Source organism: Bemisia tabaci, chromosome 1, assembly GCF_918797505.1.
Source record: "Bemisia tabaci chromosome 1, PGI_BMITA_v3".
Taxonomy (NCBI): Eukaryota; Metazoa; Arthropoda; class Insecta; order Hemiptera; family Aleyrodidae; genus Bemisia; species Bemisia tabaci.
In genome coordinates, this window is record NC_092793.1 from 1,762,289 (window position 1) to 1,788,524 (window position 26,236).

The 26,236-nt window shown below is 41.8% G+C and overlaps 2 protein-coding genes across 4 annotated transcripts in view; one reads left to right on the forward strand and one right to left on the reverse strand.

Moving 5' to 3' along the window:
• Nucleotides 1-26,236, forward strand: part of LOC109037207 (uncharacterized) — a 114,045-nt gene that overhangs the window by 80,221 nt on the left and 7,588 nt on the right. The window lies entirely within an intron of this gene.
• On the reverse strand, nucleotides 475-25,373 carry LOC109037208 (venom serine carboxypeptidase). 3 transcript variants are annotated; one of them, XM_072299696.1, is made up of 5 exons: nucleotides 24,994-25,373; nucleotides 14,229-14,464; nucleotides 11,767-12,341; nucleotides 3,351-3,597; nucleotides 475-2,485 (listed from the first exon to the last, which is right to left on the reverse strand). In XM_072299696.1, the coding sequence occupies exons 3-5, from the start codon at nucleotides 12,283-12,285 to the stop codon at nucleotides 1,848-1,850; spliced, it is 1,404 nt and encodes a 467-aa protein (XP_072155797.1). In that variant the 5' UTR covers nucleotides 12,286-12,341; nucleotides 14,229-14,464; nucleotides 24,994-25,373; the 3' UTR covers nucleotides 475-1,847. The 3 variants fall into 3 exon arrangements, with proteins under 3 accessions (XP_072155797.1, XP_018907297.2, XP_018907296.2); XM_019051752.2 differs by lacking the exon at nucleotides 14,229-14,464 and having other exon boundaries at nucleotides 24,994-25,298; XM_019051751.2 differs by lacking the exon at nucleotides 24,994-25,373 and having other exon boundaries at nucleotides 14,229-14,474.

Sequence of the window (26,236 nt, forward strand, 5' to 3'; positions counted from 1 at the left end):
AAGTAAAGTTTAAAATTAAAGTATACCTCATATCGTAATTGTTTAGGGGAAAAATAAAACTAACACTGATAGGAGGGTAAAAAAAAGGGCCGTAGTTATCCTCTAAGGCTCCAGGTGTCTGATTCAATCAGACGTTGACTATGTAGTGTTCGCACTCACTTTATTATGGAATTTAACCGAAAATTTCAGCATCGCATAAACATGTTCTTACTTCAACATGCACTTGTAGTGGCAATGACAATTTTTGTTACGTATAATGACATATCCAATGAGTGCATCGCGACAGGAATAAAATGGAAGTTTTTTGCACCTTCAAGATTTCGTCTTGACCATAATGCGTGTCCCGTTTCTACCCATGCACCTTACGCATTTCAATCGAAGATTGGCAACATTTTTAACATTTTCATAGCTTACCAAAAGAAAACTCAAAACGTGAATGGATGCCTCGGACGTTATAAGAAATAAGTCAAAATATTTATTTCTGAAAAGTAACAAAATATAATATGTATTAATAAAACATGTTACAGTTTGCGTGCCATTGTTAAACATAGGGTAACCTAACATATATTGAAGGAAAATTTGTCATGAAATAAAATAATTTCGGACAAGGAATGTCTAATGGAGCAGATTTCTTGATGGAAACCCCAGAAAAATATCCTTAATGGAGGCATAGCAAAACTTTGTTTTTGTAAATGAAAAGAGAGAGCTCATCACTGCCATTGTGCAATGTACCAATAGGTCATAGTCACGTGGCACTGTAGCTGTGCAGCACTAAATTGAATTAAAATATTAACAAGGAACTAAATTAACTCCAAATTGTGCTGACCCCCCCCCCCCCCCCCCGCCCACCCGTAAGGCTTCCCAGACAAAGTTGTGCCCCCGCTCCTCTTCTTCTAGAGAAGTCGCCGTCGAGGGAACGGGCACATTATTTTTTCAGCAATTGATCAATATCTTTAATGGTAGCTAAAATTGAAAGTTCTGGAGCATTCTGTGACCCTAAAAGTAATCAAAAGCACGAGACCAAAAGCACCATAAATTTCTTACGCAACCGGGCCATCGAAACACAAGGTTATGATAGTGTCTTAACATGTTATTGCGCCGCTATCGTATTATCTTATTGTATATGCCGCTTCAGTGATGCCATTCACCATGAAGTGGCATCAGGGACCGTGAAGAAGTAACTTAACTTCAAGCTCTTAGCCGTCAGGGGCACTCATCCCAGTCTCAGTAGTCTTGGTAAGATAAATAGTTTGTTGAACTGGGCATCTAATATAGACGTGTGACTTGGACCAACACCATCTAAATATACCTTTCAGCGAGGAATGAGGTCAGGTCTTCGCGGTAAAACTAAAATATATGGCATCTAATGGAAACTGTTGAAACGAGGTTGTTTGAAAGAAAAATTAAGTGCGAAAATTTCAACCTAAGTTTAATTGAAGACCCATACTTTAAAATTTAAGACTCATAAGCATTATGATCGGAAGATCGATAGACTCGGAACCTTAATTTTTCTCAAATTTGCCTCAAAACTCGCATTCTAGACAGTCACTCACTAACAAAAATGTTATCTCAACACGGACCGAGTATTTTCAGAAAATTACTCAAAGTTTACGTTGGTCTGGGCGTAAGGAGGAAAGCCGTTAATTTTACCACACGAAAAATTAACCTTTTAGCTTTCTTTTTGGCGATGAAAGGTAGGTGCTGTTTGATGGTGTTACCCGAAGCCACAAGCCGGTCATTAAGGTGGCGCTGATGCTTTCACGTTAAGCCACCAGCTCCAGCTTGCTGCTCCTCTTTTGCCTCTTGTTGTCCTAATGGAGGCTGCTTGGCCGAACGGTGGTTTTGGCTCACGAATGGAAAGCCTTGTTTCTGGTGAATCGAGTGATCATATCGAGGGCCCAAATCGGCTGGTCACCAGGTACCATGTGACCGGCATCGCGAACGAGAATCTCTGTAAGATTGCCGGCGCTCTTGCAGTAGCCGGCGATGTGGGGACCGACTTGCCAAATGTGGCGCGGCGCTTTCTTGTACTCGCTCGCAGCGTCGAACTGGAGCGCCTGCAGGAAACCCACGGTCAACGGGTAGGCCACGATAATGTCCAACTGCCCATTGTAGATGAGCACCCGGTATTGGCCCAGAAGCTCCTCGACCCATGGCCGCACCGATTTCATGAGGTCATCCTTGAGCATGGTCTCTACTTTCTGGTCGGTATGGAAAGTGGCGTTTCCCACGTGGAGAGCCTCCCTAGCTGCGTCGGACTGGACGAACGCCGAAAAGTCGGCCTCATGGGGGGGCTTCTCGTGCAAGTAGTTGAAGTAGAATGTAAAGCCGGAAGCGTTCAAGAACATTGAGTTGGAGTCAAAGTCTCCATTGATGATCTTGTCGAATACCGCAGAAGCATCGCCCCACTTCCCTTCCCGAATGAACTTGATCCCTAGATCCTGAGCCGCTCGGAAATCGGCCAAAGTCTTCTCGTCTAGAAGCCCTAGAAACAAAATCAAAGCCAAAGATTTCAGGTTGCTCAACGGGTTAGCATTAATGCGTTCAACTGAGATTCCTGTGCATGTTGTTCATTTCAAATCCAGTGAGCATGTGGTTTATATTTTCAAACACTTGTAACAATCCAATATATGACGCATCCGTCGATATGGTAGTCTTTATTTGGACGATTGGAATGTTATGGATATCTGATCGTTGATGAAGACATGAAGCACTTTAAAAAATGTGCTGGTTTTATGTTTAAATGTTTTTTGATCAGTCCTCTATGCAGCCGAAGATTGGCTGCTGGAAATTTTTTGAAAGTAAATGTCCGCATGTGAGACTTACAGAACCGCATGAAATGAGTGTAATATTAATTGAGCATGACTCCGTTACGAAATTTTCAGCCTCTGCGAACTTAGAGCCAGTGTTAACTCAGCCAACAGCGTTGAGCCAGTTAAACTTTTCTGTATTTAAATTTTTCATACGTGTACCCATAATCTTCGGAATCCATGCCTCGAGAATCTTTCTCAAAAAGTCTGCATTTCTCATAAATATACGCTCTTTCACTAGAAGTCCCTTGAAGTGTTTCCGATTACTCTCAAATTTCTTTCACCGAGGCCGATGTCAACTAAAGTCTGTCCTCAAATCGCGTGATTGGATCATCTTTTTCCTATTTTTCAGTAGATTTTTTTTCAAATCTCAATGTTTACTGCAGATATCACCATCATCTGAAATGATAAGCCTCGGAACGACTGAACCGGCTCAAAATAGAGGACACAACTGTCAATCGTCTCGTCAATATTCAATCCGAGTGGAAACGAAAGCGCGCTTTTAACCTACTTTGATTTTAAGTGTGTTTCGCAACTTACCCAGTTGGTTGAGGTAGTCACCATAGTGACCGAGCATGTGCTCCGGGTCGCAGAGTCCATTTCCGATAGCCAGGCCCTTGAGGTTGATCTTGAGCGGGGCAGTCGGGTTCCGCTTGTGGATAGTATAGGCAATGGCCGGCACATACTTTCCCGCGTATGACTCCCCTGTTACATAGAAGTCCTGCTTCTGCAACTCGGGAAATAACTGGAAGAACTGAATTAGAGCCGAGTAGAGATCTTGCCCAACCTGAAGCAACAACATTTAACTCAGTTTAATTATCAGCAGGGATGAGAAACGGAACTAGAGAACCCATAGAAGCACCTTTTGTGTTTGTAACCAGGCGGAGACGGAGTTTTCATTTCTCCAGGAATTGGAATTGAAAGTGGAACCGGTTCTAATGCGGTTCTAGAAAATACATACAGCCGACTCACTTGAGCTGAATGATAGTGTCTGATTTTCTCATTTTTCGAGTTAATCAAAAGCTTAGACTTCTTGTTAACGAAAAGTAATTGAAGGAAGCAGAAGAAGGAGTCAGAAGAGGCTGTTTCATTACCCAGAGGCAGTATGGCCGCACAAGATGCAATATCCATTCTTTCAGGAATTATGAAGGATAATCGGACCGGTCTAAATCCGATGACCTTCCCCGTCTTGCCCTAGGGGGTCAAAGTTTAAACGTACCGATCTCACCGTTTGAACAGAGCAACCGATCAACTTGATCTTTGGCTTAAATTAAAATTCTTCCCAAGGGCTCTCATCATGTATGCTTTTGAGTCGGTTTAAGATAATTGTCCAATACATACATAGGCTGTCCACAAAGTAATGCAATAATCGACTTTTAGAGCGAACGAAAATAGCTTAAACAAATTGGTGTATGTACATATTCCTGTAGACTGATTGTGAGTAAAAAGCAATAAAATGAGACCTTGTTGAGCTCTTTTGGTCAAAAATTGACCGAGATATGACTTTCTACCGTGGCATGTTGAGAGACCGCCTCCAGGATATTAGGGGTACTTTTTGAGAAGAAAAGAACGCGCCAGCGACAAATACTTCTGTCTAAACAATCGTCCTTGCACATTTCTTTCATTTCTTTACACGTATCATTTAACGACAATCCACGCCGAAAACAATAGTGGATGACGTAATGTTGTTATTTTTGAACGTTGCGTTTGCTTTCAACATCGCGAAAAAGATGAGCAAAATTAATCACCTTACAGACCAGCCGACTCGGTTGCAATTATTCTCCCACACGTATCTACATACAGGGTGTCCCAAAAGTCCCTTCCACCCCCTCTAAAATTTTACCTAATCAATATTTTGAAACGAAACTTTGGGGATGTTCATCGATCAATGTTAGCTACTTTTGGAGCCCCCCAAAATTTTCGGGCCCCCCCGTGGGGAGGCGCTGCGGACCCCAACTTTTTTTTTCAAATAGCAACCCCTATCTTGTGATACCTCATTCGAAAGAACATAAAAAACCAAGAATTTTGGCGCAAACTGCAAATCAATATCTTAATTTTTGACCGAGTTATGATAGGTCAAAGGTCAAATTTGACCTATTTTCAAAAAATCATAACTCCGGTTCAAATTATCGTAAAGAAAAAAATAAAACGGGAAAATTTACCAAATTGTAAGCACTTTTAAGTAAAAATCACAGAAATTACTTCAAACTAATTTAAAGGGGGGTTTCGGACCCCCAAATACGTCAATTCAAAGGTCATTCAATTTTCCCGCGAAATAAGCCAATTTCCTCTGGATTTGCCTCCAAATTATCTCAGTAAGGTCAAAATCAGTTCAACATTACGTTGGCAAGTCCCCAAATTTCGGGAAAAGTTAAGAAAGAAAATTTAAACGGTCAAATTTGATCACCTTAAATTTTTTTTTTAACTTTTCCCGAAAGTTGGGGACTTGCCAACGTAATGTTGAACTGATTTTGACCTTACTGAGATAATACGGAGGCAAATCCGGGGGAAATTGGCTTATTTTCCCGGAAAATTGAATGACCTTTGAATTGACGTATTTGGGGGTCCGAAACCCCCCTTAAAATTAGTTTGAAGTAATTTCTGTGATTTTTACTTAAAAGTGCTTACAATTTGGTAAATTTTCCCGTTTTATTTTTTTCTTTACGATAATTTGAACCGGAGTTATGATTTTTTGAAAATAGGTCAAATTTGACCTTTGACCTATCATAACTCGGTCAAAAATTAAGATATTGATTTGCAGTTTGCGCCAAAATTCTTGGTTTTTTATGTTCTTTCGAATGAGGTATCACAAGATAGGGGTTGCTATTTGAAAAAAAAAGTTGGGGTCCGCAGCCCCTCCCCACGGGGGGGCCCGAAAATTTTGGGGGGCTCCAAAAGTAGCTAACATTGATCGATGAACATCCCCAAAGTTTCGTTTCAAAATATTGATTAGGTAAAATTTTAGAGGGGGTGGAAGGGACTTTTGGGACACCCTGTATATGTGGAGGCTCCGCTGCGCACGCCTCGGCCAGCAATTTTACCAAACTCTCCCTTTATGCTACCAATTTTATCTCGAAGTGTATTTCGTAAAATAGTCCAGGTTCTTATGTTCAAAAAAAGCTTCCCGTGGAACGGTAAGTGAAGCAAGTGTGGAAAATATCTTAATCTCTTCATTTCGATGCGTAAAAAAAGAATTTCGATGTTGTCAAGCTCAATTTTGCGTCTAACCCCCCAAAATCAAGATGGCGGCCAAAATGGGGGCTAGGGGGGTGAAAATTATGGAATTTGATTTTGATGTCATGATTGGGGTCAATTCTTATGTAATTTTGGTCGTAGAATCCGAATTTGAGGTCCAAAATACTCTCCGACCCAAAGGGATGCCCCAAATCCAAGATGGCCGCCAAAATCTCCAAGATAGGGTCAAAACTGCGATACGTATGTAAAAGTGCCAAGTAGGGTGTCCTTGGTAGGGTTCTTTGGGTCGGAGATTTCATCTATGATGTCAAAAACTTACCACGGATCCATTGAAGCCCCAAAAAATCAAAATGGCGGCCAAAAGGGCTGCCGTTGCGGGGTGAAATATTTTGTTGAGGCAAATATCGTCGAATGAGGTGTCACTGTATAGGTTTTTTGGGTCGTAGATTCCAAAAATGAGGTCCAAATAACAAAATAAGCTGATAGAAGTTCTCCAAAAGCCAAAATGGCGGCCATAATGGCTGCTGCCCAGGCATTGAACGCGTTTGAACAGTAGGGTGTCCCATTTTGGACGTTACGAAAAAAAAATTGCGAAATCCAACAGAGATACCTGCCAAAAAGTTGTCTCATAGTTAGAAAAAAAAGCAAAAAAAATCTCAGGGTCGTAGCTAAAGTTTGAGTGGTCCCGCAAGGTACTTAAGATGTTTCACCGATTTCTCATCTTGGCAATCTTGGCGATCTTGCAGATTTTTTTTCGGTAAATGCAATCGAGGTAAAAAGTCGCAAATGCGGATAATGAGACTTCTGATACTATATTTTAAGACAAAAATAACGGTTTGGACCCACGAGGATCAGAATCCCTCGTTCTTAGCTCTCAAAATGCAAAAATCAGCGATTTTAGCATTTTGTAGTCAAACCGCTGCTCGACCGTCGCTCGACTTAAATGTCGCGGCATTTGACGCGCTGTTTCACAATGATCCCATTGTAGGAGTAAAAAGTCCTTCAAGTATGTTCATTAGAGGTGTAAGAGGGTCACTTTGGCCAATTTTTGTTGCTTTTAAACATTGAGCTCATTGTTTAAAATGTTTTTTGTTTTTTTTTTGTTTTGTTAATATAATTTTCCTGTTTTTCATCATTTTTTAAAATGGTTTAAAAAGAGCGACTCATCTTACACCAAAATTGAACTCCTTTGGCGAACAATATACGTAGATGGTCAAATACTTCCTCTAAAACAGTTTTTGGATTCAAAGCCTCCCAAAAAAGCCGATGTAGCCATATTTTATCCCCGGAAAACACAAAAAACCGAGTACCTATTTCAGTATTTGGAGGCGGTTCCTCACCGAGCTCATTGAGCAAATTTCAGCAAACCTTGAATTTTCATACGTTATGACCAGATTACTAGTGATTATGTACATGTGTTTATCTATACAGCCTCCCACCGCGGCGCGACGTTGCCACATACCATCGATAAAATTCGATAGAAATCCGCGTTTCCTTAGATTTGAGCCATTTTTTCGGATATTGCACATGGAATACATATGGGTCATTCCACGTCAACGCAACCAAGCTCGAAACCCGACCCCCTCCGATTTGGCTGATAATTGGTGTACGGGGTCTTTATATCATATTAAGAAACCAATTTTGAAGCCTTTTTCTCATCTGACGCCCCGTTCGCGAGATATCAACCCCCAATGATGGGGTGAATTTTAGCGGTATTCAAAACAGCCCGTTTTAGCGATTCTCATTTTCTCGACTCTCCTCTCTTTGACTCTCCCTAGCGAGAATCTTTATCAATCCATCATGCTTTGAAAGAGTGTCTCTAGACCACTTTTTTATGTAGATTCTGAATATGCCATCGAAATTAAGCTAAGAATTATTTAAATGGCCGTAATTCAGACTTTTTTAAAATTTACTATTTCTTTGCCATTCAATGTTCAAACTGAAATATCCAAAATACAGTCTCTCCGATTTCGTGTGAGTACTTCATAGAACAGTGCATAGAGCGCGCTAAATATGCTCGTACAAGTAGAGTAACATCCTCGAATTCTTTTTTAGGGGGTCCGGCCCTTCCCGCATTGCAGGGTCCAGCCCTACCTTCTTCAGGACCCAGCCCTACCTTCTCCAGGGCCCAGCCCTATGTGGTTAGTGCTCGGCCCCGCCTCAGGTAGGACTAGGCCCTGAGGCAGGTAGGGCTGAACCTTAACTTCAGCATGGGCCTGCCCCTTTGATGTTTAGGTGAAGCAATTTTACCTACCCCGGGTGTAGGGCCGGCCCTGCCCCGCAGGTCCCAACCCTAAACTCGTTTTTTCCGTGGAGATAGAAGGGGATCATACCTTGTGCCAATATCTATTATTTTAAGACCCTGCGCTTATAGACGACACATTTCTTACGATTTCTAGTCATAATGTTTGTGCACTAGGATGCGATTTTCAAACATTGACCGTGATCTGAGGACCAAAAAGAAACAGTGCCTTATTTCAAAAACACGGGTTCTCAATGCTGAATTTTTGCCCACCCTTAAACCTAGCCCCCCCCCCCCCCACCCGCGTCCTTTTGGACGGGTACCGATTGCTAAGAATGCTGCCTCGTAATTTTCCCATTTTTTTCTCAAACCGAAAAGTGGAAACTCCTCTACCCTCCCAAAGTCCTTCAAGGAGTTTGCACTCCCTAAGATTTGGAGACATCACAAACATCATGCTTAGAATTCGTAAGAAATGGGTCGTCTATAAGCGCAGGATCTTAAAATAATGATTATTGCCACAAGGTATGATCCCCTTCCATCTCTGAATACTGCATTTTAAGTTTTACATAAGTATTCCATGTGCAATATCCGAAAAAAATGGCTCAAATCTAAGGAAACGCGGATTTCTATCGAATTTTATCGATGGTATGTGGCAACGTCGCGCCGCGGTGGGAGGCTGTATAGATAAACACATGTACATAATCACTAGTAATCTGGTCATAACGTATGAAAATTCAAGGTTTGCTGAAATTTGCTCAATGAGCTCGGTGAGGAACCGCCTCCAAATACTGAAATAGGTACTCGGTTTTTTGTGTTTTCCGGGGATAAAATATGGCTACATCGGCTTTTTTGGGAGGCTTTGAATCCAAAAACTGTTTTAGAGGAAGTATTTGACCATCTACGTATATTGTTCGCCAAAGGAGTTCAATTTTGGTGTAAGATGAGTCGCTCTTTTTAAACCATTTTAAAAAATGATGAAAAACAGGAAAATTATATTAACAAAACAAAAAAAAAACAAAAAACATTTTAAACAATGAGCTCAATGTTTAAAAGCAACAAAAATTGGCCAAAGTGACCCTCTTACACCTCTAATGAACATACTTGAAGGACTTTTTACTCCTACAATGGGATCATTGTGAAACAGCGCGTCAAATGCCGCGACATTTAAGTCGAGCGACGGTCGAGCAGCGGTTTGACTACAAAATGCTAAAATCGCTGATTTTTGCATTTTGAGAGCTAAGAACGAGGGATTCTGATCCTCGTGGGTCCAAACCGTTATTTTTGTCTTAAAATATAGTATCAGAAGTCTCATTATCCGCATTTGCGACTTTTTACCTCGATTGCATTTACCGAAAAAAAATCTGCAAGATCGCCAAGATTGCCAAGATGAGAAATCGGTGAAACATCTTAAGTACCTTGCGGGACCACTCAAACTTTAGCTACGACCCTGAGATTTTTTTTGCTTTTTTTTCTAACTATGAGACAACTTTTTGGCAGGTATCTCTGTTGGATTTCGCAATTTTTTTTTCGTAACGTCCAAAATGGGACACCCTACTGTTCAAACGCGTTCAATGCCTGGGCAGCAGCCATTATGGCCGCCATTTTGGCTTTTGGAGAACTTCTATCAGCTTATTTTGTTATTTGGACCTCATTTTTGGAATCTACGACCCAAAAAACCTATACAGTGACACCTCATTCGACGATATTTGCCTCAACAAAATATTTCACCCCGCAACGGCAGCCCTTTTGGCCGCCATTTTGATTTTTTTGGGGCTTCAATGGATCCGTGGTAAGTTTTTGACATCATAGATGAAATCTCCGACCCAAAGAACCCTACCAAGGACACCCTACTTGGCACTTTTACATACGTATCGCAGTTTTGACCCTATCTTGGAGATTTTGGCGGCCATCTTGGATTTGGGGCATCCCTTTGGGTCGGAGAGTATTTTGGACCTCAAATTCGGATTCTACGACCAAAATTACATAAGAATTGACCCCAATCATGACATCAAAATCAAATTCCATAATTTTCACCCCCCTAGCCCCCATTTTGGCCGCCATCTTGATTTTGGGGGGTTAGACGCAAAATTGAGCTTGACAACATCGAAATTCTTTTTTTACGCATCGAAATGAAGAGATTAAGATATTTTCCACACTTGCTTCACTTACCGTTCCACGGGAGTACATAAGAACCTGGACTAAAAGATCAAACTTAATGTTGACTTTTTAAGACTTTTCGATGCGTGCTGCGAAAAGTACCCCTAAAATCCTGAGGCGGTTTACAACATCCCAGATAACATCGAACGTTTCAGCAACGTGGAAATCAACGCAGACCTTGAAACATTCCGGGAACGTTTACAATTTCTACGTTGTAATCAACATGGAAGAACAGGAGTGCTCCGAAGACGTCTCACTGGCGATGTAACAGGAACGTGGAAAGGAACGTTGCTCTGTAAACCTAACCTAAAAAGTTAAAATCGCACTTTCGCCGTTTCGCTGTCTACGTTTCCGGGACGTAGAATTCAACGTAGTCCAAAACACGTTGTACTAGAAACGGCGGTACAGGCAGGACACAGGCCAGGAGCGCCCACTAGGTGGCGCTGTATTTCGCGGCGCAGATTACTCAAAAAGTCTACAGCGCATGCGCAGCCCATGTCGGCACCAATCAAGTTCCTGGAATCAGTCTGATCAGGAAAGGTTGCAACTGTTCGAGACTGTCCACCTTTGTTATCTTGAAATTGGCGTACCAAGTGATTTTCGCAGTTTAATGTTGTGCTTGAAGTGATGCTTATACCTCCGTGTTTTACATACATAAAAGTTCGTTAATCATCTGGTTTGCACATACGCGTCTGTTTCTAATTCTGTATTCTCAAGCCAATGTCCACAATTTTAACCCGTAGACCTCATGTTCTACTCTAAAACTGAAAGTGCTTATTCCTCCTCTAGCACGTACACCTAAGTAAATGAAAGTCGTGCCTATGAAGTGAATGATTGTATTTGAATTAATCGTCATATTTATCGCAAATAAGTTAGTAATTAACGAAATTAACGACCCATCGCATGATACCAAAACTTTGGTGCCGTTGGGTGAGCGAGACTTGGCTCTGGAGCCTTTGGCCCTATTTATGCGGGGTGCGAGATTGGAATTAGTCTCATGGCATGAAACTAGAGTCTTAGCCTCTCTGCGATTTGGAGGGCTATCTTCGGTGCTGCGACGTTCTTTCTCCAGGAAGCTAAGGAGTTCCCATCGCAGGACTGTATGAGCCCCGTCCCGTGGAGACGGTAACTGGGAAAAATCCCAGAAGTTTCATTCCTGCGATTCGAACTTGGGACAAATCCCACGAAAACGCCCCGTGGAGACAAGGCCTAAGGCGCTGAGCGCTCTCTAAGGGTAATTGATTAGCCCGCAAAGAGGCCATGCAGGGGGCATAGTTCCCTAGTTTTTAGTATGTTATGTATATAACCCGGGAGTTTTAAAGCACCAAAAACCGAAACGTTGGCCATTATTTTGATGCTCACCTGCTCTTGGTTGGTGACGTAGCCGCGGTCATCATCTGTAAAGCTGAAGCCAGTCCCGACAGGGTTGTCAATGTAGAGCATGGAGAGCTTCCTTGTCCAGGAGTAGTGACGGAGTCTCGCCTGACCCTTCTTGTCGATGTAGTACGGACCGTGCTCCTCGAAAAGACCGAAGAGGGAAGTGGCACCCGGTCCGCCCTGAAGCCACAGAGCAAGCGGTGTCGTGCCGTTGGCCTTCTCTGCCGGAAAGTACCAAAAGAAGAGATTCGAGTTGTACGTCTCGTTGACTGTGAGGAAGCCGGCGTAGCTGACTACATTACCAGCGAACGGCGGGACGCGCGCCGCCTCCTGGCCCTCTGAGATCCGACCCTCGGCGATGAATGGAGACAAAAGCAGCGGTCCGCCCACGTCCGAGTACGGCAACGCAGCCACTCTGCAGAGCTTACGATAGTGGTTCACCGATCCAGACGCACTCCAAAACGGCGCTATTAGTAGCGCTACCAACAATCCACTCGGCTTCATCCTGACAGGGTTATTCTGCCCACGCCGTCCGGTCTTCCTGCCTTCTGCCAATGGGCCTTTGAAATTTAAATATTTTATTTTAATACAAGCAAAGTTAAGAGCTCACGGGATTTCAGAGAATTATTCATTTATCACAGCTATCGAAATTTCCTCAAGTTAATAAGGGCCTATCTTAAAATGAGAGACGTTCATGGGGAAGGGCGGAATTTGCCCCCTCCGTTACGGTTGAGTTTCGGAGAGGAAAAATTAAATCCAAGGCTATGTCACGTAATGCTTGATGCTGTCCTTTTTTATGTCCTGTTTCAAGAAGGATTACTACTCAGTTCATTTCCCATTTTATTGTATCTTAATACCTAATTTTAGTTTTTTTTTTTTTTTTTAAAAAAATATTCTCTTTCGTTTCATCATTCTTTTCGCCTCTTGTATCACCTATCTAACCTCCTTTTCTTCCTCAATTTGTGCCTTATTTAATTTTTTTCACGGATGCAAAAATCGAAGGACAAATCTGAAGTTCATCGCTGATTTTTTTTACTTAAAGGCGATGCGAGTGTGGTACAGAGGGAAAGCGTATCTCCCTTGTTCATACTTCTTTCCTCTGAAAATAATTAATTGTATTTTATTTTATTTTATTTTTTACTCTTTACCTATTTTTTATTTTTAAATTCCGATCGCTCTGAGACTTACCAAGAAATGCCTCAATTCCGTTTAAATTGTAGGTAGTTTATTTCTTCATAGACAGTGCCAATTATAATATGGGTATGTATATTTTCTAAGTTGATCAAAAGCACCCACATCTTTCTGCATCAAACTTACTGTTGAGAACAATGGGAGTAATATCAAGTTACTTGTCTCGTGAGAATTCAGGACTGTAAAGAGTGTAAATGTCTAGGAGTTTGATTAGCTAAGGACGGAAAGGATCGGGCCATCAAAGTTCGGAATGTGCAAGGCAGGGTAGGTATGGCGGTGCAAAATGGGGTTCTCTGGGACCAGAGTATCTCTAAGAAGAATAGAAGAAAAATTTACAAAGTTATCGTGAGGAGTATCCTAACTTACGGGAGTGAGGTCTGTTAATTGAAGAAAAGAAGTGAAGACATACTTAAGGCAACTGAGATGGACTTTTGGCGGAGATCTGCTGGACTCTCGAGAAGAAAGCGTGACCGTAATGATAAGGTGCGCGAGATAATGGATGTGGAGGAGGGCATTCTCGCACGATATCAGGTCCAAGCAGTGACATGTGAGAAGGATGGCAGACGATCGGTCGCCCAAGCAGGTTTTCGATTGGGTTCCTCCCGGAAGGCGACGGCGTGGACGATCTTTGAAAGGTTGGCGACAAGAAGTGGAGGAGGAGATCAGGAGGAGGGGCCAATAGCCTGGTTATCTCTGGGAAGGTATGGGGCAATGGCGATTGGGCGTCGCAGAGCGCAAGGTTGCGCTGTGAAAACGACTTACTGTATGTTCTTGTTTCGTGAATCAGGGGTTTACACTTTGTTTTGAGGTGCATGATTCAAAAGTAAGGCTCTGGGCTAGTTTTACACCTCATCTTATTTAATTAAGAGACTCCATCAAGTTTTCAGAAGGACATTGGCCTTACATGTATTCAAAGGAAGCTTGTTAACCCTCAAAATATCTGTTATTGCGATGTTGGGCTCTAATCCGGTATACGTAAAGGTTGATTAGGGAGTAAGGAGCCAAGTTTAGCAAGATAACTTAAACTACATTGAAAACACACTAAGACGATAAAATGAAAAATGATTCTATCACTTAGGTACCCTCTGGAATGCTTAACTTAAGCAGCATTGCAATCGTATCTTTTGAAACACATCTGAACTTTTTCCTCTTTTTTTCGTGGCTAACCCAACCAGTCAAGGCGGCAAACACCTACCCCCCCCCCCCCCCCCCCCGTTTTGTTTTTTAATTTAATGAAGGCGCTCTTGGCTACGTACCTTGGGCACTGTGCTCCAACTGCTTCAAGAAGCTCTCTGTTGCGGCCCCAGGCTCAGGTTGTCACACTTCTGGAGTGGAACTCACGATGTTCGTTGACGTAACGTACCCAGGATGCGGCTCCGCTACGCGGCGTGGCGAGGAGCGACTCAACTGTCGGCGGTTCAAGCCAGGGTCTTTCGGCTACTGATGTGTGATGCGGTCACCTTATTAACTTGTCTAGGCTCAAAGGTCCCGGCTAAAATGCACACGGGGCACAAAGAATAAGGCAAAGCAGCCAGTTTAATCTTATCAACTCTGACCGCGCAGCTAGCCGCCTCGCTATATTTGTCAGTCCTCTGACGTAAGGGTGTATTTCAATTTTCATGTGAGCCCGGCTGTCCATGCAACGCCACGCCATCCAGGGCTCAAGTGGAGATGGGGGTATGCTTTTACGATAGAGGAGGGATGAATTATCTCCCCGACGCCTTCTCATTATTGAAGCGCCGCGATGCCACCTTTAGCGTCAACTTAATTGATCATCTGCAATTTCCCAGTGTCTTCATCAAGGTGGTTCTTCAGCTTTCTGGAGAACGATTCGATGGTCGATCGATTAGTTGATAAATCCTGGGTTCTAAGACATACCTCAAGAATTTTCGAGCATCACGTCAGGCTGTTGTACGTTAGTGCACAAGAAACTAAGAAATATTTTCAAACGACTTCACAATTAGGTCCCAAGTAGTGAATATTGCGAATCAAAAGGCAGAACGATACCTATGTGTATTCAGTCGGAACTAAATATTGTAGTCATTTCAAAGTGTTTTTCGGCCGAGGCGCATCCATACACTTTGAACGGGGTCTTGGGGCCTTCGGCTAAATTTGAAAGCATCTAACATGCAGTTTGAGCCGATTTCCTCATGAATATTTTCCTCCATTCCTTCCTCTTTTCTTTCATCCTTTTTTTGTCCTCTTTTCCAAGCGAATGGGGGAGGGGGAAACGTACGCCCCCTACGCCTCCCCCCTGGATCCGTCTTTGTTTCTCGGTTAGATTTAGTTAGCAAATGTCTGACGTAATACAGCGTAATGTGATGCTCGGAATTTTTGAAACCATGTCCTTAAAACCAAAAATCGATCCCTTAAATCAACTCTAAAGTGCCACAAAACCACCTTGAGAGTTTTTTTCTTGTATGTGTGATAGAAAGGATAATACGTCAACGCGTATAGTATAATACGCTCTTTAATGTATGAGACTTTTGTTTTTCGAACTTACTTCGAGATAAGGATACTACAAATAAAACAAGCGGAAAGCTCTAGTACGTTGGTATTCTAGAAGCGGTCATCGCGATTCTGAAGAGTTTAAGCTTGAATTAACTGCATATTACCTATGTATGTTTTTTGTAATAATACATTTAAGTAGTTTTATTTAAATGTGTTTCCTTTTTGGGAGGCTTATTTAGAGACTACAAAGAAATTTTTTGGGGTAGACCAACTTGAATTTCGCAAAACTGATGAAAAAGGTACAACCTACCACCTCCCCCCACCCCTCTCCCAATTTTGAGTTTTGTCAGAGCTGTGTCGCAGTCTTCCATTGCCCTGGATTGACTTTAATTATTTTAGCGGCTATCGATAAATGATAATCTCGAGATGAGCTCGCTCTATGCAGTTTTTAGAAACATAATTCAGATTTGGTTATGTTACGTGATAAGTTGTGCATTTTCCTATGTAAACGAGGTAAATGTTCTTTTTTTGTCACAGTTCATTCGGAAGATCTACCGAGGCAATTTTCATGATTTTTGCGGAAGTCGATAGGACCTAGGCCCTAGATGAGCTGGTTCCATTTAGATTAGCTTAAGGGGGCCCACGAAGCGAGCTTTAGCGGGCGCGAGGGTGCCAAGTTCCCTCTTAAAGTCGGGCTTCGTAGTAGTACCTATGCTAACAGCCCCTTGTTTTATGTACGCCATACATATTGAATTTACACTATAAGCTCCGAGACCTCCTTTTGCATATCTGGTAACACTTTGCTCCAGCGTTCTACTGGGCCGATTTTCATCATTTTTGCGGTTATCAACAGGCAATTCGAATTTAATTTATTTTCGTTTTAGTACAGAAGTATGCAAAGCTTATTGACAAATAGGTAACAAAAAAAACCACTCACTAATGACACTTGGCCGTTGTGTCGGGTGGAGCCTCTTTGTTTGATTTTATTTTATTTTGTTTCATTTTCGCCCTTTTTTTGTTCCTTTTTAATTTTTACCCTCTTCCCCATCGCATATCTCTCACGGAAAAAATGAAATTCCTGATTCAACAATTTTGTAGTCAAAACAAGTGTCCGACATGTTTCAATGTAGATTTTACAGTTAAAAAAATGCCAATTTAACTACCCTTATGGTTAAATTAGCTTTCCACTATTGTAAAACGGACATTTGAAACATATCGGACATATTTTTTTAATAATTTAATTGTTAGATCAGCAAATAATTTTTTCCGCGCTTCCTTACTGTTCATTTTCTAAATATTTTTCATTGACTCTATGGGCTTTCAAGTGGCAGGCTATTTTTGAGGATGGCGCCGCACCTATAATAATTACTTCCTTTGATTGTTTCGGTAACTCATTATATTCCTTCATTCCTGAGTTACAGATGTTTTTATAATTCGATTCTAATTATCTCTAAATGAGCTCGCTCTATTCAGATTTTGACAATATGACCCAGGCATTTTTATATTACGTGGTGAAGTTGCGAATTATCCACATTTAATTAATGTAAATTATTATTTTTTGTCATAGTTCGTTTGAGCTTTCTACTGGGCGAATATCCATGATATTTGCGATTATCGTCAGGTGAGAGGCCCTATATAAGCCCGCTCTAATCTGATTTTGGAAATAGGACCCAGGTTTTTTTACAATCGCGTTATAAAAGTGAGCGAATTTACAGAATGCTCCGCAACTGCTGCCACTATGCGCAGAATATAGGTAGAATAGAAGGCTGCGCAGTGGCCGAGTAGCCTGCGCATTAGCTCTACTCTATGAACACAAGATTTCCCCCATTTCACTCAGTGAGGGCGGTGGCCGAGTCGTCTAGGGCATCAGATGCACACAGTTGTTAGATTCGAACCTCGGCACTCACTCTTATTTATTACTAGGGGACCATGCCCCCTGGCCGCTACGCGGCCCAACCCCCCAGAGGGCGCTTCGCTCTCTCGTAGGCCCGCGTCGACAAAAGAACGACCAAAAAAATGAAAAGATTTTCATCCACGTTTCTCATTTATCCAATCTCTCTCTGGCCGGGAACGATTGGACCAATAAGAATCGAAGGAAAAAATCGGCATTAATTTCCATAAACTTCACGCCAAGACTGAAACGAAACGGAACGGAACCGAGCGTTTCGTCGCTTTGAGATAGTCTGTAGCAAAGGAGCATACTTTCGATTCACTTATCCTCCTGACAGACCAAGATTCAACATTTCTCGCTTACTTCAAATTTTGCCCCCTTTCTAATCTCTCTGGTCTCCTCTAATATATACAAACCTGGGTCGTATTTTGAAAATCTGAACAAAGCGGGCTCATCTAGAGACAGTTGCCCGTCGACAGCCGCAACAATTATAAAAATCGGCCCGGTAGAACGCTGGAAGTAAGCGTTACCAGTTACGCAAAATTAGGAGGCCTCGGAGCTTATAATATAGATGACGTGAAAATCATCTGTAGTTTTTTTACTGCAATTATTTATAATCCATCATTGCGAAACGCATTCTTTTGAATTTAAATTTTTCCTTCTTTTTTATCAAAAACAAAAATCATTTCGTTCTACAAAGTAAAATATAACTCTTATCGTAATTGTTTATGGGGGAAATAAAATCAACATTGATAAAAAGCTATCAGAGGAAGACGCAACGATAAAAATCGAAAACGGAAGACAATTTTAAAAAAGAAAATGATTAATGAATAAATAATAATAAAAAAACGAAAATAAAGAAAAAATTAGACAGCATCGATAGTCTGCTGGGCTCTTACTACCTCCTTCATGAAAGTTTTGCCGAGATTTGTTGGTAACGTTGCATGGTGTCAACGATTATTGTTAGAGAACACCTAGAAAAGTGGGATAGGAAAGAGAAGAAGAAAAGAAGTCATCCCGAGGATAGTCTCGCAGGCAGCCACCTAAAAGGCAGGCAACAAGAATAATTTAGGAAGAGAAAGAAAAAGGCAGGTGGATAGGAAAGAGGAGAAGAAAAGAAGTCATCCCGAGGATAGTCTCGCAGGCAGCCACCTAAAAGGCAGGGCAACAAGAATAACTTAGGAAGAGAAAGATGAAGAAATGTAGAGTGAGAAAGAGTTGTTGATTGACGAAGGGGTTGAAAGAATGTGACGAAGAGAGAAAGAGAGAAAAAGGAGGGGGCGTCAGATTGAGAATCGCCCTTGAAGGAAGAGTTCGTGGCGCCGTAAAGCTTAGCGCCGAAGAAGAGAAGCAGAGTACCGTAAGACGTGGCAACCCTGTTGAAGTAGTCTTAGCACCGTAAGAACGTAGCGCCGAAGAAGGGTACCGAAAGCTGTGGCAACCCTTGTTGAAGAAGTCTTAGCGCCGTAAGAACATAGCGCCGATTGGAAGAAAGGAGCGCCGAAATGCTTAGCAGCCCCGAATACTTACAATACTTACTTGTAGTCGGAGGAAGAACTTGAGACAATGATCTCAGGAGTCTGGAGAAAGAAGAGACTTGATACAGTGAACGCAAGTGATGAGTGAAAGAAGTGGGCAGAGCCCAGGTGAAACGGGTGCGGGCCCCATTGACGGGGCGGCCGCGCACGGAGCGCTGCCAAAAGGCTCCATTTGAGCCTTTCAGCTGGAAATCCCGGTAAGACGAGTTAGACGTCCATGGGTCATGTGCCCATCACGCCAAAAGGCAAAAGGTCGCAGTTTGTGGCCTTTAATTTGCCCTAAAAGGGACCGCAACGGCAGAACCGCGCCGAGCGCGCCCTGGTGGCGAATATAGCAAGCGCGGTCGCAAGTGTGCTCGCCGCGCAGTCGCCTGGGTTGCAAGGAGGCGGACAAGCTGATCCTTAACAATTATGGTGTCAACAAACCCAAAATCTGATCATGAAGTCAACGATTGTTGACGTCGTGCTCAGGCAGTAGACCGCAAAAATGGGCCCTGAGCATGGTGTCAACGATCATGGTGTCAACAAACAGAAAAATATTTTCCTTATGAGTAAAATTAGAAAATTTAGTGTATACAGGAGAGGTTTGGGTCACGTATAGTTAGATTAGGTTAGTTTACGTCTGGACATGTCGGTTAGAGTAGGTAAAGTTAGATAGGGTAAGGTCGGGGAAAGTTAAGTTCTGTGAAAGTCGGTGAGGTCTTGTAAGGTTAAGTTGGGTGAGGTTAGGTTAGGTTAGGTTGGGTTAGGTTAGGTTTGAGTAAATAGTACAAGAAAAACAAGACATGAAATTTGAAAGACGTTATAGAGGGAAGTTTTAAGCTTCTTTGACGTCGTGATCGTTGACACCGTGATCATATTTCATCAGAATCAGAATTTTTTATTTTTGGATGATCATAGCGTCAACAAAAACTTAGAAAAACTGTTTGTTGACACCATAATCGTTGACACCATGCTACGTAATCCAATTGTCAAACAAATTTTATCATGAAAATATGGGTTTTATTAACGCTGCGGCTGTAATAAAGGGCCACGAAGCGGCACCTCCAAGGGGTTGGGCCGCGTAGTGGCCAGGGGGCCTAACCCCCTAGTATTGCACACTCACGCATTGGTAGTATGAACATAAGAAAAGAAAACTTTATTTTTGGCCCCCCGTCCCCGTCTCAAGGGTTTTAAATTTGTTTCGTGTACGTACTTGCTCGAATTTTTTAAAAAAAAAGAGAGAAAAGAATCGATATCATAAAGATTTTTTTTCATAAGACCCTGAAAGAACGATATATTTTTGCTTGATTCGGTGTTGCGAAGTTTTTTTTCGTGGTTAAACGCTCAAGAGTTTCCGTGGGAATTTTGCGAAGGAAATGTTTGGTACCTCAAATTGACAAAACAATTTTGCTTTCTCTTTCGCAGTGTCGTGATGATATGGTATAGGTAGTTTATTTTGACGGATCCGACCCATCGATCCAACCCGAAGAGGGACCTCTTTTTCGTGCGCTGCGTCGTGTTGTCGCGTCGCGAGTCCGAACTTCGAACGCCGACTAATCTTGATGGCGGCATGTTTGTCGTGCTTCTTGTCACCGTCGATTTACGATCTACGCTCGCCCTGTCATGATGACATAAAAACTCCATATCAAGATTCAAAGGTTCCCAAATTCTTGCCGATTAATATTCAGTGGAGGCATCACATGTGTGAGGGATTGGCGATTTAAGTACTTATTCCTCTGAAAAACGCGGAAAACACGATAGTGTCACTGGTTTTCTCTGAAATTACTCCAATGCTGGAAAAATCGCTTTAAGTTGAGGTCGTAATGGGATATCCCACGCTACTCGTTGAAAATCCACCTCTAAATCCAGTCAAACTCTCCATGCAAAGGTAGGAAGCAAATACGGTAAGCCTTAAATACACGGGCCGAAAAATACTAATCAACAATTAACGTTCCAAATTTAATGAATTTCACTCGTCCTCTCACCTTTGGGCCATCTACGTAGATATACAAAATTAAAAAATGTGCTAGAAAAGATATTATGCTTGACTGAATAAAGGAAGCCATTTCTAATATCGTGATTATAATAAAACACATTCGAAAAAAATGTTTCAACTGTCTTCGAAATTAATGTATTTTTTCATATTCTGTTACAATCTGCTTGCGCGCAATTCGCACTTGACACGTCAATTCAAACTTCGCGCCACTCGAGTTCCTACTAGTACGTCATCAGCATGGCTCAGGAATGGGCGATTGTACGAACCTTTTTTTCAATCAACCATACCTGGTTAGCGCGATTTGTCAATTAAATCCGTGCGACGCTTTGTCTTTAATCATGTCTGACGGTTGCCCATCGTCATCACTCGCGCTGCACCATCTTCTATACTATAAGCTCCGAGACCTCCTAATTTTGCGAAACTGGTAACGCTTAGTTCCAGCGTTCTACCGAGCCGATTTTCATGATTTTTGCGGCTATCGACGGGCAATTGTCTCTAGATAAGCCAAATCTTTTCAGATTTTCAAAATATGGCCCAGGTTTTTTTATATTACGTGGTAAAGTTGCGAATTCTCCCATTTAAACAATGTAAATTTATACTTTTTGTCATAGTTCGTATGAGCGTTCTACCGGGCCAATTTCCATGATTTTTGCGTAAATCGACAGGTAAAAGGCCCTAGATGAGCCCGCTCTTATCAGATTTGGGAAAAAGGACCCAGGTTTTTTTAAAATCACGTTATAAAAGTGAGTGAGTTTATAGAATGCTCCGGTACTGCTACCGCTATGCGCGGGAGGATGCGCAGTGGTCGAGGAGGTTGCGCAGTAGCTATGTAGCCTGCGCATCAGCTCTACACTTATCTACACAAGATTCGCATCCAAACCCTCACGTCGAGCGGTGACCGATTCGTCTGAGACGTCGAATGCGTCCACTTTGAATTCGGTGTAGGTTCGATCCCCGACTCATGAAACTTTAATTATTACCTGACTATCATTGTTCATTGTTTTACTGCAATATTTCATCAATCCGTCATTCCAAAACGCGTCCTTTTCATTTTAAAGTAGTTTTAAGTAAAGTTTAAAATTAAAGTATACCTCATATCGTAATTGTTTAGGGGAAAAATAAAACTAACACTGATAGGAGGGTAAAAATAGGGCCGCGAAGCGGCCCATTGATGGCGCGGAGCGCCTTCAGGGGGTTGGGCCGCGTAGCGGCCAGGGGGCGTAGCCCCCATTGCCCCCTAGTTGCCTCATATCGACGGGCATTGCACAAAAAACAACGGGCTTTCGCCCCGCCGAACCGCACTAGTAAATTATTCGTCTTAAGGGACCCCTGCTCAAAACGATTATGTTGATACTCGTACCATGTTGGCCTGGCCTTACATGGTAGCAACATGCGATCGTTTTTACCAGAGATTCGAGTGTCTTTCATAGAATCTCAGAGGTACGAGGGTCATCCAAAAAGTAAGTTTCCCTACCTTGTATCTTCCGAACGAAAAGAGATAAATCAAATCGGTAAAAAAGCACATACTTATTAAGCATACTCTAAGCTTTAAAAAAAGTTCAAGTTTTTGAAAATCGATCAAGGGGTTTGCGAGTAAACTTAATTTTACTGAGACAACCTCCTGTCGCCGCGAGCCCACCTCCGGGGTTAGGATGCGCGGAGAGTCGATTATAGAAGACTCTGGTTATCGCCTCTATACATCACATCAACAAGAAATGTTAAAGTTTTCATTGAGTAACTACCTTACTAGTAGTTAGTAGTAGTTATTTTACTTTTTGACGTAGTCTCCACATCTTCTTTGACATTTTTGGTATCATCACAGCAGCTTCTTGACGCCCTCCGCGTAGAAGATCTCGTCTTGGCTCCGAAACTAGTCATTGACAGCTATCTGCACTCCCAAATCAGTTGCTTTGCGTAGGGAAATTTTCCCCCAATCCCTCAAACTTTCGTACTTTAGCTTCAAGTGACTTTCATTTGTTCCCGAGCGGAAAAACTTCCACGATGGAAGCGATTTTCAACCGATTCAGAGGTACAGATCGCTGTCAATGACTGATTTCAGAGTCAAGGCGAAAGCTTTTACGCGGAAGGCATCAAGAAGCTGCTATGATGATACCAGAAATATCAAAAAAGATGTGGAGATTATGTCAAAAAGTAAGGTAAGCAAACATTAAAATTCCTTGTTGATGTGATGTACAGGGTGAGCGAAAAGTCCCCGACCCCCCCCCCCTCTAACTTTTGAACGAATTGAGCTAAGGAAATGAAACTTTGGGAATGTTCCTATCTTAAAGGGGTCCATCTTTTGAGGGGGTCAAAATTTTGGACAGGGGCCCCCACCTTTTTTTTTTCAAATAGCAACCCCTATCTTGTGATACCTCATTCGAAAGAGCATCAAAAACTAAGAATTTTGGCGCAAACCGCAGATCAATATCTCAATTTTTGACCGAGTTATGATAGGTCAAAGGTCAAATTTGACCTATTTTCAAAAAATCATAACTCTGGTTCAAATTATCGTAAAGAAAAAAATAAAACGGGAAAATTTACCAAATTGTGTTCGCTTTTACGTAAAAATTGCAGAAATCACTTCGATTTAATTTTAAGGGGGGGCTCGGACCCCCAAATACGTCAATTCAAAGGTCATTCAATTTTCCCGCGAAATAAGCCAATTTCCTCTGGATTTGCCTCCAAATTATCTCAGTAAGGTCAAAATCAGTTCAACATTACGTTGGCAAGTCCCCAAATTTCGGGAAAAGTTAAAAAAACGAAATTTAAACGGTCAAATTTAATCACCTTAAATGGAGAATTTGCACGCAATTTTTTTATTGCTTCATCTGAAAGTGCCTAATGAGCTGAGTTCGCAATATTTTTCATAATTTTTTTCTGACATGGGAAATTGGAGAAAAATTGATTTAAAAGTGAGAAAATGTGCCGCCTTGTGACGTCATCTGGCGGCATTTCCCATTTAAACACATGTATTTTAGCAGAATCGGTTATTTTGTTATATCTCCTCTAATAGTTGCTCAATTTATGAATCAAGGGTATCTTCGTGTTCAGTTCACTCAGAGGATTCCACTTAAACAGGAAATTCATCAAATTTCAGACCCTTGCAAATTCTCCATTGAGGCCATATGGTAACAGTTTGGGGAGCAGTCTTTCCAGGCGATTGGACATAATTTGATTTATATGTTTCTGAAAACTAGGCTCTAATAGTTTCTGATCATTAGCTACATAAATCTTATTACCGTTATAAAAATCCAAGATGGTGGCTAAAGCAGTTCAAAAATGGTGAAAACTAACTTTTATTTAAGGACCTCATAATACGCCTTTTAAAAAAATTTCCAGTTTCCAGCATTTTATTCAATATTCATTTCCTTGATGCCTGGCTTATTCATGGAGGCTACAGCCCTCTCTAAAGTCCCGGAATATAAACCGCTCTTCCTGCATTTTGGCAACGATAATGCACCGAATCTCATGAAAATCGGCATGCACTCGTAATTTTATACGCTTAATTCATTCGTAACATAAGGAAAATCGAAATATCCGTTAAAAGTGGGGTTTCGAGGGAGGGTCTTGGACATTTAAAGGCCAATATCTTGGTTTTTTGTCGTGCAATGGGAGCAGCTTGTAGTCAACCCTATAGTCCCCTTTTAACGGAGACTCCGTTTTGGGTTATGTTACAATTGAATTCAGTGTATCAATAATGAGTGCGCACCAATTCTTATGATATTCGGAGAATTACCGCTGCGAAAATGTAGGGAATGATTATACCAGAAACTTTTTCGCTCGGGGGAGGGGAGGGGGGCGTAGCCCCATAAAAATCAACAAACAACAAACATAGTCATAGTCAACAATGTTATAGTCGGTGCTTGTTTCTGTATGACAGAGATATATTTATTCTAAAGTGGAACAAATTTCATTTGAGGACAAAGTCTTATTTTGACCTACAGAACAGTTCCTGCTGTCGGATGGTTTAACTTTGGATCATCCTGTATACCTTTGGGGGGCATCTTCTTCCTCTATGAGCCACACAGGAAAATAACGACCCGTTTTCTCGCCATTTTTCATTTGGTCAAAATAACGACGTAGCCATACACCTTGCCTACAATGTATAATCAGTTCACATAATTTCAATCACATGAAAATGCCGAAACTTTCAAGGAACTCACCTTGGTAAGCCAATGGCTGTTGTCTCCAGAGTTCCTTTATTGGGAGAATTCAGGCACATAGAATCCATGTCTAGTTCGCTCGTATTTTTCCGCACCTGATCAGCTTAAGCACCGCACCGCACCGCGTGTCTCAAAGCACTGCAAGAACTACATTTTTAGAGGTTTGATAGATCATAGATTAGAGTGGACTCCACGTGAAATTAAGGTCTTGATAGCGAACAACGGATCGAGAAAGATAATAAAAAGAAAATAATACAGGATCGATTCAAACTTGTTGAACATGATGCGAAGTTTGTAATTTCCCCCTTGAGTCCCCACTCCCCATGTAGCATGAAATACCAAGACACCCTAACCCTCCTTACGAGGGGACTGCAGAGATCAACATCTAAAAGACAAAGATGCAGGATGACATGACGTCATAGTTGGTGCTTGTTTCTGTATGACAGAGATATATTTATTCTAAAGTGGAAACAGTCCATCTGGAGATACTTTATCCATTTAGAGGTATGCTGCTATGAGCAATCCTAGTTTCGACCAATCAAGAAGACAACTGCAGGCGCGTTTTGGATCCAATTGGATCCTTCGTCAGTGCCGCCTAATCAGACGGAACTAGTGCTGCTCCAATCAGCGGAACGCTGAAAGGGAATTTTTTCCAAACATGGATTTTCCCTTTGTAATGAATATTTCTGTCATGCAGAAACAAGCACCATCGGTATGATGTTATTCCAACATATTTTGACGGTGAAACTACCAGACCACGTATCTCGTTTGCGGTGATTACAATCTCCGCTCCCATTATTATTTGGAAGTAGGATAAATCAATATCATCTCTTTAAGTTTTCAGACTTTTCTCTGCATAGAAAAGAAAAATCATGAAGGTTTTAAAAATTGACGTTAACTAGTTTTTCATTAAAAGAAAAAAAAAAAAAAATATGACTGTAAGTTTGTTACGTCACAAACCAACATAGGAGCTCTGGTAATTTCGCCGTCGCCTTGTCTTTAATACGAGAGGTACCGTATACTCAACTATCATTCATCAAAATCATACGGTTTCTTTATTAGTTACACCAATTGGACATTCAGGTTTAACAGTCGATCGAAAATCTGTCTTCGCAAATTCTTTTTACTCGTGACGTAATGAACGACGGTGACTTTCTGTTTGTGAGCACGAGAGCGATCGATAACCGTTTCAAGAGACGAAATTGCGTCATGGGCTCGCGGCGCGTAGAAAGTTCGGAGAGCA

Bases quoted from the DNA above. Each gene is read 5' to 3' on its own strand.
- LOC109037208 (XM_072299696.1), bottom strand. From the start codon at position 12,285: ATGAAGCCGAGTGGATTGTTGGTAGCGCTACTAATAGCGCCGTTTTGG. The intron at 3,598-11,766 runs GTGAGCATCAAA...TTGTTGCTTCAG, and splicing joins ACGTCACCAACCAAGAGCAG to GTTGGGCAAGATCTCTACTC. The intron at 2,486-3,350 runs GTAAGTTGCGAA...TTTTGTTTCTAG, and splicing joins TGACTACCTCAACCAACTGG to GGCTTCTAGACGAGAAGACT.